The sequence below is a fragment of the Ruditapes philippinarum genome, unplaced genomic scaffold (genome assembly GCF_026571515.1).
Source record: "Ruditapes philippinarum isolate M1 unplaced genomic scaffold, ASM2657151v2 ctg7518_1_1_1_1, whole genome shotgun sequence".
NCBI lineage: Eukaryota > Metazoa > Mollusca > Bivalvia > Venerida > Veneridae > Ruditapes > Ruditapes philippinarum.
The window spans coordinates 28,105-41,043 of NW_026855142.1; the positions used below are offsets into that span (position 1 = coordinate 28,105).

At 33.0% G+C, this 12,939-nt stretch overlaps 1 protein-coding gene across 1 annotated transcript; it reads left to right on the plus strand.

The window, feature by feature from the left end:
• The first annotated feature begins 7,308 nt into the window (after positions 1-7,308).
• Positions 7,309-8,821, plus strand: LOC132742262 (plasminogen-like). Its single transcript, XM_060730618.1, has 2 exons — positions 7,309-7,591; positions 8,280-8,821. The coding sequence occupies exons 1-2, from the start codon at positions 7,381-7,383 to the stop codon at positions 8,522-8,524; spliced, it is 456 nt and encodes a 151-aa protein (XP_060586601.1). The 5' UTR covers positions 7,309-7,380; the 3' UTR covers positions 8,525-8,821.
• The last annotated feature ends 4,118 nt before the right edge of the window (positions 8,822-12,939 follow it).

Genomic DNA, 12,939 nt, shown 5'->3' on the forward strand with positions numbered 1-12,939 from the left:
CTTATTTTAACTTATAATCATTATTGTTGTTATCAGTGCTTTGGAGGGTTCACCCCCTTTTCATGGTTTCTGTATATACATTGACTATAATACATGCATATGACCCATGAGTAAACTAGACAATTTTTTTATTTCATTGTAAGTAGCCGTGACAGATATATAACAAAGTTGTCAAACACTCAAACAATTGTATTAAATGTTTCAGATTGTGTACCAATGTCTAAATACACGGGAAATCTTAGTGTCACGACACTTGGTTATCAATGTCAAAGATGGGAATTGAACTTCCCACATAAGCATAAATACAACACTTCGGAATATTTCCCAGATGGATCCATACTACAAGCTGAAAACTATTGCCGGGCTGTTGACTATTATAGCTCTCTGTGGTGTTACACAACCGATATATCCAAAAGATGGGATACATGCGACAGTCCCGATGAAATATGTTAACAATATCTGTAGTAAAGATAGAATACTTGCGACAATCCGGATGAAATATGCTAATAATATCTGTAGTAAAGATAGGATACCCTCGACAGTCCGGAATGAAATATGTTAACAATATCGGTAGTAAAAGATGGGATACTTGCGACAATCCTGATGAAATATGTTAACAGTATCAGTAGTAAAGATAGGATACTTGCAACAATCCGGATGAAATATGTTAACAATATCTGTTGTAAATATAGGATACTTTCGACAGTCCCGATGAAATATGTTAACAATATCAGTAGTAAAAGATGGGATACTTGCAACAGTCCTGATGAAATATGTAAACAACATCTTTAAATTGGTAAAATGACAGATTTGCAAACTCTCTCGATGAATACTGTTACTGTATATTAATTGGCGTTGAGACTTTTGAAACACGTTTGATGATTTCTATTAACTAGATCTTTACTTTAATGCTAATGGAACGTTTTAAACGCGTCCGGTTTTAAAGGGACTCCACTGAGGTTTAAAAGCCTAAAAACATAACATTTGAATTTCTTACATAAATGAGCTTGGGCACATTAAACAGAAATATATGCAAAAATAGTAAAGAAATATACTTTGAAATAAATTGAAAATCGTATGTTTATGCTTTTCTTAGCCCGATTCGAGTGAAAAGCGTTTAAACGCTTTTCATTTGGGTCATTCTTTTACAATTTGAATAATCATTCTAAGTGCGCGAATGATCTGATTTTGTTTGCACAAAGGTTAATGTTCTAAACCTACATCAAATGGAAAAAATATTTGCTGACCCATCATGTCAAACAACTCAGTGGAGTCCCATTGAAAGCAACAAGTACATTATTGTAAATATTCACTATAATTAGAGATTTAATTATTTCAGTTTAATTTTATGCTTGATGTAATTTTGACATGCAATAGTAGTTTGACATCACCTAGGTGCTTTTGTTACTGAAGCTTAATCATGCACCATAATATGTTTATATTAAAGACATATATCGACCCGTTTTATTTTTATTTATCGATAAACCTTTTTTATTATAGTTACAAAAACGATAATATTTGGCCATATACATATACACACGTTTGCTTTTATTGCTTCATAGAAATATTAAAGTTATAGAGAGTTTGTATTTTGTATGGAAGCCAAAATACTACAAAATAGATGAATACAGAATCCCTAAAGAAAGCCCAAGACAACAAAATTGAAAATGTTGCAGGCTCGGTTTGATTGAGCCTGTTCATGGACGGTACTGGAAAGTGCAAGTTACCGTCCACGCCCCCTAGCACCGGCTTAAGCAGAATTCAACATTTAAACATGAAATAGTAAAATTTTAAATTTAGAAACATCCGCAGATGTGTTCATACGGCGGTTATCATGGAACCTTCAATGTGACACTTCCGTGCCATTCCATGAAAAGCGGCGTATGGTCCCCAAGTAATAAAAAGCGTATGCCCTAAACGAGAAAACAATGGGCGGAACTAATTAAAATGGAATTTTGAAAGGGGATCAGAGGTTATGAAGCCTGCATATCACAGATAAGACGTCAAAAGACAAATTAAAAAAGCAGGCAACATATCCTAAGGGTGATTCAACATTATTCAAGTAGGAATATTGGAACCACCCAACTAGAAAATGCCGAAAAGTTTAAACTAAAAATACCACTAGCACAACAATAATGTCGTGCTAAACGATCTTCAAGGATCGAAAATATAACATCATTGATTAAATGTACGGGGAGACTTTTTACAGCCGCCACACGGCACAAATAACACGGATGTGACCATAAAATAGAAATAAAATACAAAGTTTACATTTTTTTATTTGTTCAAACAATACCACATTCAGCGATACTTTCCGCGGATGATAGGCATGTAGCATGCTCTAAAACCGTCTTAAACGTAATAAAATCACATACGGTTGTCTGTACTATGGATGAGAAAATTATTTGTTTCTAGGACATAATGTACCTTAAATGTCTGTAAAGTATTGACTAGTGATAGGACAAGATATATACTTTAAGAACGTGTTAAATATTAACGTTACAAGTTGAGCGTACATTAATAACCTTTTTTATTGATAGGCAACTACAATGCTGTCAAATGAATTCAAACGAATACATCAAACGTTTCCTAATCACTAAAGTCATGCTTGGGTATGTTTGACGGATATATTTATAAATATATAATATGCTTTTAATTCTTGCATTGCGGATTTCAGAACGAAATGAACTAATTTTTTTTACCCGAGAATCTTGTTAGAGCGACATATGTCTTATCGATAGTTTAGGTTTTAAAACAACTTTAGAAATGAATTGTCTTTTCGAATATGTATTTGTTTTACTCATTCAAACACTTATCGCAGTTACTTTCAAAAGTGATGGAGTCACAATTAATTACCATATTAACTTTACACTGCAATGCCAAACGGATGTGCATCGATTCAAAATTTTGTACAGACTTCCGATTAACGAATGTATACGCGAATGTGGACTAAGAAATCATTGCGCGGCGGTCAATTTTTGGCGACACAATGGTAAATGTGAACTGCTCTTGTCCGGAGATGAAGGAATATTAAGTAGGAAGGACTGTATTCACGTGCTTAAAGGAGATATCAATGTTGAAGAGGTAATTTTGTATGTCTGGGGGTAATATTAAAGGCATAACTTCTACATACTGTAAACTTATTTCTTAACAAATAGGATAAACAGTTTGTTTTTAAACTCATTTGAGGGTCTTATAAGCCAGTTATTCTTTCTCCTTGCACGATTTTATTAATTTCAATATGATAAATTTGCTTTATACTTTTGAAACTTTATATTCTATGAAATGTTAAGATATTATATTTATATGATTTAATATATTGATTAATTTAAAGTATATTGGTTTACAATGAGCACATTCTCCATAAGATTAAAATCTATAAAATGTATCATTTCGAAAATTCTTATTATTTATTGCTTGGAACAAAAATGTTAATAAAATTAAAAGCGATTCAGTTTGATACTAAATACTGTCAACGTTATTATTATCTACATTACAGACCGTTGTATATGAACTTACTTTTTGAATAAGAAAATAAAATAAAATGGCCTTCTCAGCCGCCATAAACTTATGGACTTTCCGATACCATTATTTGATGAGCGCTTCACTTCATTTAATTTTTCAATTAAAGTGATATATTATTGTAAAAGCTTTATTCTTATAACAAAACTATACTTTATAAAAATCTGGCAAAAAGGAGCTCCTTCTGCAGTAATGTTAGTGTGGTTGTGTTTAACGGTGGTACTGACACATTATTGGTCATATTGCACTGAACACTGAAATAAGTACGCTTTAAACGAGTTGGTACAAGTGAGTTAACTCTGAGATGAAAGTTTACTTCCTTTAAGTAATCGAATTTTGGAACGGACTGTGGGCAAAAAGTTGTCTAACTGAATTATGTCTAACTTGATTCAAAAAAATTTATCTCGTACTTGTCTAAGATCGCAGCATTCGAGTAGGGAATGATTGACAATAAAAAAATTTGCAGGTGATACAAAATAGAGCATCTTCTCCTGTTAAAAGGTAAGAATGTGTAACTATGTGGTATGTCCAACTGTACATTTAAGAAGAACAATTTAATAAAGCAGAGATGTGAGATGGTGATTTATCCAAACACGGTACATCTTTGTCCCAATTTGATACCCATTTAGATGAAATAAGGTTTAAAATTTGGTAACGATAACTCTTTGAAGGATTTCTTGGCCAAAACATCTATTTTTTTTCATTTTCCTGTATTCCTACGTGGCTGGGTTGCAACATAATTCAACTGAACAAGTTTTTATCAGATATTATAAAAGGAGTTACATATTAATCATATAATTATTTGTCTTTCGACTATGACCTTTACTGTATAATTACACATGTAGAGAAGCTTAAAAAGTGCAATGTGTTAACCATTATGCTTTTGCATGATTTTGTATGAAAATGCTGGTTCATTGGTTGTCACTTTTTGCAGTATATATAGATACATTATCAGGAAGTCTTTTTTAAAGTCGTTAGCGCCTACTTTATGACCATCCTTTGAGCCGTCTGTGTAAAATTCGATTACAATGTTCATGTTCCTCATTGAATAAAAAATCTTTAAAATGTTGGAAGACGGGACAATTGGATGACTTTTTTTGATATTTAAAAACTAACCCGCCAGTGATATGTAATGTAAATCAATTGAACAGTATGTTATTCGACATTTTAAAGACAATAATCGTTGGTTTATTTAAAGGTTTTTGAAAACAATTTTTACCTTAAAACTAATGGTTTAATATTCTTTGGTTTGTTTAAAAAATGTCGCTATAATTTGTTTTACAATTTACATTTATAGCGGGAATATTACCATTTGATGGTACTGAAGAGCAAGTATTTTAGTCGTAGATAAAAGGAAGGTAATCCTGCTTCAGCACAAATACTTTCGTATGGCACTGATCGAAACGCGCCTAACGAACTCCAAACCGTTAACTATAGAATCATGATATAAGTTTTATTTAATTAGATTTCTATATAATTTTAATAAAGTTTGGGAATAATTTTAATGGTATGTCAGCACTTACTTTGGCAGCATCAAATATAAAACTATCACCATATCTCAGCACCTAATTTAGCAGTTTCAGATATATTATTATCACCATATCTCAGCACCTAATTTAGCAGTATCAGATATATTATTATCACCATATCTCAGCACCTAATTTAACAGTATCAGATATATTATTTTCACCATATCTAAGCACCTAATTTAGCAGTATCAGATATATTATTATCACCATATCTCAGAACCTACTTTACCAGTATCAGATATATATTTATCAACATATCTTAGCACCTGTGCCCTAAGAAATTTGTTTAATTTTAGACTCCATGTGACACTTGTAGCAGCGGCAAGACATGTGACACAGAAAGCGGCACTTGTATATATAAAGGTGAGTTACTCGGTAAATAATAATGAAAATAGTATAAAAAAGCTTTCCCGTAGTAAATGCCAATGGATGTGACAGATGGTGGCTATTCGTAAACACAATTTTTTCAATGAATTTTCTTTAAAGCTTCGTGCCTCGTGCCTCCATATGAGGAAAATATTACAAGAAAATGTATTTACAAAGTGTACGTATAAGAAAAGTAAAAATTTGTTGTTATTCGTTTAACAATATTTTACCTTTCAATACATTTTAAAATTGTCGTTAAACTAGCATTGATCTGAAAGCATGCCTCTTACAACGTTAGGTGACTTTCAAGTTTAAGAGGTGGAGGAAAACTTTAGGGGTCCCTTAATGCATTATTACACTAACAAAACAGGCATTTAAAAAGAAGCGCCGGCCTCCAGTATTATTGCTAACTGATTAAAGCTGAATAACTATCTTGCAATAAAATATCCAAATCACCCGGCGGGATGAGGCGTCACTGGTCCGAAGACATACACATTTCTAGTCTTGGTAATAATTTTGGTGGCTATACAATGTCAAAGTGACCTTACATTAAAAAAAAATCTTAATGAAGCGTATTATAATAACGTTATTCGTGAATGAACTTTGGAAATTAAAGAAAAATAATATGAAAAATTGATAGTAAACTAAGTAAAATCATAATTGCATGACGGAACGATTCATTTATAACAAATTGAATTTCGAATTTCAATTTTGAATTGGCAAGGGTCATATTTAAACAAAAAGAACTGGATAATAACAAATATATATTATTCCTAAAAGATGATAAATCATTTACAAAAAAGCTCGCAATGATAATTACTTTTTACGAATGTAATTAGAAGATTAGTTTTACTCTACTTAAGAGACTGTCGTCGGTTTACCGCTTAATTATACGGCATGTCACGAAATAAACCTTGAAGTAGAGTAATCTAAAATATTCATTAAAATATTGACAATTTAACCATTGAATTGGAGAGAACACTATCGGAACGTTGAATTGAATTGCTCTGAGTCGGTTCAGTTATGTAGTTTAACAAAGGTTGGTTGCATTCTTTTCAAATTTTGCAAAGATAAATACTCCGGAGTTCCTTCTCCTTATACTACTTTCAGTGGTTACCAGACTAAATGATAAATACCAACGCACTTTAATTTTGTAAAACAATTTTGCTCACAATATAATTTGACAAATACATTAATTGATCTTCATTTCCATGTGAAGTTGATAGCGATAGTAAAATAAAAGTATTAATATATACATTACGTTTAAATTGTGAAATGTTTGCTCTGTTACTGAGTATAGATTTCTCTTTTTATTGAAATCTGGACTCATAAATATTTCGCACACACATTGATAAACTTGATAATAATTTTTCAAAGACGGTGCAGACCCGGCTTGATTAAGTTTGTTCGTGGATAAAAGTGGAAAGTGCCTGCTACCGTCCACGTCCTCTAGCACCGCATGAGATCGAAATATGTAATAATGACCATATGGCGGTGATCATGAAACCTTCAATGAGACATGTTCGTGTCATTCCAAGAAAATCGGCATATGTTCAAGAAGTAAAAAAAAATGTCCTTAACGAGAAAACAATGGGTGGGATTATATAAAATGGAATTTTTAAAGTGGATATACCGGAAAAGTCAACTGCATTTGGCATTATGCCAAGATGTATAACACATCAATAAAACGTCACTATGAGATCATCAATTTCACCTGGAACGATGCATCAGTTTCTTATGTCGTTGATATTTGATTTGTCGCCATATGTGATAAAGTTTTTATTCTATGTCAAATTGTCAAAACCATGCATTTTTGATATACTATGGAATTGTCAAAACATCAAACAAACATATTAAAAGGGTTGTTCATTTTTTTAATGTATCTGTAAGCGTGACCTCACTGTAATGTTTACGTTTACTCTCAATTAGAAACTTTTACAAAAAGGAGAAGATTCAGGTCAAAATGATAAGTGTTATCTTTTACATTTTCTATAATTTCTTTCCAGAATGTTCTCATTTAGGGAATCCAGAAAATGGGACGATACTTGGGAATGTTAACAAGATAGGTGCAGTATGGCGGCAGAACTGTAACACGGGGTATTATCTTGAGGCAGGTAGCAATATGCTTATATGTGACACTGACGGGCATTGGAACTCAACGAAATGTATTAGAGGTAATTTACTTGACCATCGATATTTCAAGATATTTCAATTTTCTTCTAAATAAATCTATGTCGTTAAATAAAGAAATATTACGTTTTTTGCTTGGACAGCATTTGCTCTTAAACATTTTCAACAGGGCTTTATTTGCAGCTAAACTATGTAACAATACTAAACTATCACAGTACATCATAATATGATGAAAAGTAACAAATAAATGCACAATAAGCACTTAATACCCCATGGGCAGAAAAAAATCAAACCGGGTCTGCAATTTCCATATACTATTAATTTTCTCATCGTTTCCAAGGTTTTTATTCTTTTCTAGATTTTAACATTTCAAACCAGTAGGTGACAGGTGCCGTGTGGCAGCTGTAAAAAGTAATGGTAAAAACACATTAAAGCAGTTGTGCAGATTGAATTATGTTTTGAAATGTCGCTTAAACCTGTGCTAGGGGACATGAGATAAGTTACATTTTAATATTATCTCTCAATAAAACAACTTAATTTAGTCGACTATGCATTCATTTTCCTTAAAATATTGCTGATCTCGATTGATTTTTTTTTTTCTGAGGGGTATTTGTTACTCTAGATTTTTATGTTAAATTCATTCAATTTGCTATATTTCTATATTGTATATAGCAAAAAATAGATATATAATAAAGTTTTCATTTATTTAAACAATTATATTTAATGCTTCAGATTGTGTACCATTGTCTAATTACACGGGACATCTTAGTATCACGAAACTTGGGTATCAATGTCAAAGATGGGAATTGAACACCCCACATCCACATGATTACCACTCCCCGGAATATTTTCCAGATGGATCCGAACAACAAGCTGAAAACTATTGCCGTTCTGCTGGCTTTAATTTTTTATGGTGTTATACAACCGATGCAGACCAAAGATGGGATACTTGCAACAATCCCGATGAAATATGTTAACAGTGTCTTAATTCGATAATCCTTTTAAAAACACGCTCGATGATTGCTTTTAACTATCCCTTCACTTCACAGTCAATGGAACGTTTTAACAGTGTTTGGATGTTTCTAAATTCAAAATTTCACCATTTCATGTTTAAATTAAGCCGGTGCTAGGGCCGTGGACGGTAGTTTGCACTTTACAGTACCGTCCATGAACAGGCTCAATCAAACCGAGCCTGCAAAATTTTCAATTATTTGTGTTGGACCTTTCTTTAGGGATTCTTATTTTCTCTATTTTATCACGCCTATTAAAATGCATTTAGCTTTTATATCCAGAACTGCATACTATTGGTCATGTGACTTTTATAACATTATAAATAAATTATATTAGAATGATCTTGTACTTATAGTTTATTATCATTTTAATTATAGTTTATATCCTCTTGTAGTTGAGTGTTTGTCTCTCAGAACTGCAGCCACATTTTATCCCTGCATGATTGTAACAGGTTACTAAATGGGTTCAAATGACTGGAGTCTATGAATCTTCTAGCTCCAACAAGTGAGATGGTTTTGACACCTGGTGTTGCTCTAAGTTTGTAACACGCGAGGTTTGATAATAAAATGTATTTCCTGATTCACCGTGTATATCCGGTAACGAAGGAATGTGCAAATAACGCAGGCATTGTGATAAAGTAACGCAGAATTGTGCAATTTTGTGGCTAAAAGGAGCACCGCGATATGTAAATGGACCAATATTTTCATTAAACACCAAACTGGAAGAAATGAGTTAGCGCATACGGTTCCTGAGACATTTCACTTTAAACCTCATCAAAATATTTCCATGAAAATGTTTATTAGATCATTCATCAAAATGACGACCTGACTACCGTATTGATGGCGTTTTTTAGTTTCGTTGATATGTTTAAATGTAATAACGTACATATAACTTTATGATATTTTATATTCGATGTACCTGAGACAATTTCCAATCTACTCGTTTCTATTGTTATACGACACTTGTGGTGTGACAAATGTCATGAGTATACATAATATGAAAAAGAAATAATGTTTTAAACGTGTTAAATGTATACATTTATTTGAAGAAACACAAAAAGTCACCTACAAAACGGTAATCAGGTTGTCTTTCTCAAGAATGATCTAAGAAAGTAAACAAATTCCTGAAAATAGATGTGATGCTAATTCATTTCTTTAAATTTGATTAAAAATAAAATATTTTGGTTCTAGAAACTTATTTTGTTATTCGTTTTGGCAATAGCGCTGCACAGATTCGGCGTTACTTTTACGTTAATTGCACATTCCTGCGTTACTGGATATTAACGGTGTGATTATCTTTGAACTATTCAGTGGACATTTTCAACAGTCTCGGTCTTGAAGGTATCTTTACTAGTGTTAGGCGTTTGACATATGGAAGTATATCAAAATTAATATAACAAATACAAAATTGAACCTTTCCAAATTATTAAGACTGGGAAAGCAGACTGGCCCTGTCAAAATAGTATAAAAGGAAAAATTTTTAAGAGACGCGGGTCTACGGTTTAATATAACGTTTAGTTTGAATCCAAAAAGAGGTGACCCGATGGTTTCGTGAGCAAGAAAACTTACTTCCATTGCTTAGTACTGGTCAACTGGAAACGGATTCGAGAGTGTGTCAATTAGCGTATACCTTCTAAAAGAATTGAACTAAAATAAATTAGCATAATTTATGTTAACTTTTATGAATGCTTTAATGTATTTTGATAATCAGAATGTTGCCAAATAGCAATGACATCGTTAAATCCAGAGAAGAAAATGGCATCAGATTATTGAAACAAAGTGTTTTACGGAGTTTTTAATACAAGTATCAATTTACATTTAAACGAAACTTTAGTGGTGTAAGGGCTGTGAGTGATGTAGCACTTTCCATTTTTTGCATGAATAGAATAGTAAATCCGAGTTGCATTACTCTAAAGGGATCTCCTTTTTCATGAGCTTTTGTACTGTAAAGCAGTTGTGTTATATATACTATTATAACAATCTATTGCTTCATAAAAAAGTAAACTAAATTTGTGAGTCCAAATGACTGTTGCGCAAAGTATTGAGACAATCAAATCACTGATAACACATTTAAAGCAAATTATAGCTTAGAAAAAAACGACTGCTAAATCGAGGTTATTCATAAGTAAATGTCAAATTTGATTTGATTTTCTTTAAGACATCGTGCTCAACGTACTTGTGTTGAAAAATAAAAAGAGTCCATTCATTACAACGTTATAGTAAATACAATCAAGGGCGTATCCGTAACGAAATCAGACAAATCGTATGTCAACGGTTTGCCAAAGAAAACTGAGAATTATTTACGAAACTTCATCCACATTACAAACAGGGTGAACAAATCGTTACTCCAAGAACGACTATGCCAGACGGACTTCTCAAGGCCATTTTTTCAAACACTTGAATCTTGATTCTATTTCCCTTGGGTTATAACTCAAATAGAGTAAAATACTGCTGTCAAGATATATTTCTTATCTAAATGTTATTACCTATCCGCAATATAATCACACAAAGTATGATTTAACTGTTGGCATAAGTGATTGGTGTTTTTTAAGGAAAACTTCATACATTTTATATAAAGAACAAATCGATTTTATCACGCGCGTGACGCCACTTTCCTTGAATTTAAGCTTTGTGCTTTATATTGATGTAAAGTACATCTTGCAGACCAATGTAATTGATTATCTGCAATGGAATCACACAAGTGGTGTTTAAACGCTTGGTTTCAGACCTGAAAATAAAATGAAATATTTCATGCACAATCATAACTCTTTATAAACAGGAAGATAAATCGAAGGAAAACAATTATGACACGCGGGCTTCTCGTCGAGATTTTCCTTGAATTATGGTTTTGGATCTTATATTGCTGTGTGGTAAAATCTTCAGACTAATGCCTCAGTCACAAATAACAAATGGCCGCTGGGTGGCGTCACAATAAAAACATCACAATACCGGCGGCAGAGACAATCAGACGACAGCAGCTGAAAATCCTGCTCATCGGGAGGGCGCTGTTGCGTTTTAAGTGCAACTTGAAAGCTAACGTCGTCCGAACGGTTATTTTTGGTGTCAGTGAGTTAAAAAAAAGTTTTTACATCGGACGATTGTTTTTCATACAAAATCAACGTGCGCTTTTAAAGGCATCCATGGGCCCGAAAGGACACAAGTTGGCGAACGATTATCACCTCGCTCTCGAAGATTCATTCACTTGCATCGGGCGGTCATCGATTCGTCGTCCTGCCTGCAACTGGGCGGCTTGAGTCTGTTGTGGCCAAAATCGCCAAGTGCTGAATTGCATTTCTGTTTGATTTATATAGTCACGATCAACCTGAAAAAGAAATGCCTTAAGTTTCCTCTTAATGTTCGTCTTCTGTCTTGCTTCGTCGGGCCCTTGTAGGTGATCTTCTTGTTGCTCTGTGTTCCTTTAAGACATTGAGTACTTTTGTTATGGTCATTTGGTTTTCTTTTGTATGTTTCTACATGAGCATTTCGATGTTTTACTTATTTCACCTTTTGTAACCATGAAAACTGTTAAAATTTCACTTGGCAAGGACTCACTTTATTAGTCCCCTACCGGTTTACCGGAGGGGACTTTAGGTTTACCCTCCGTCCGTCTGTCCGTCCGTCCGTCTGTCCGTCCGTCAGTCCGTCCGTCCACAAAACTGGATCCCGCGATTACGCAAAAAGTACTGAAAATATTTTAATGAAACTTGATATATGGATAGATGGCAGTATGGAGATTATGCACGCCTTTTTCTTTTCTTCCTATGTTGAAAATTCTGGTTGCTATGGCAACAAATAGACTAAAAATATGGCAAATTTTACACATAACCTGGATCCCGCGATAACGCAAAAAGTACTGAAAATATTTTTATGAAACCTGATATATGGATAGATGGCAGTATGGAGATTATGCACGTCTTTTTCTTTTCTTCCTATGTTGAAAATTCTGGTTGCTATGGCAACAAATAGACTGAAAATATGGCAAATTTTACACATAACCTGGATCCAGTGATAACGCAAAAAGAACTGAAAATATATTTATGAAACTTGACATATGGGTAGATGGCAGTATGGAAATTATGCACATCACTTTTTTATCTTCCTATGTTGAAAATTCTGGTTGCTATGGCAACAAATAAACTGAATTTCAAGATTTCTTATTCTAGTTTTTAAGTTTTTTCACTATAAGTTCTTTATTTCTTAAGGTATTTTCTTCAAACTTTAAATATAAGTTGCTTGTCATCAACCACATCATATGTGACAAGGTTTACAACTCTAGCACAAAATTTATCAGAATTACCTCCCACTTACTTCAAACTTCATATAAATGTTTCTTATTATCACTCAACATTTGTGAGTGTTCAATACTCTAGCAAGACTATTTC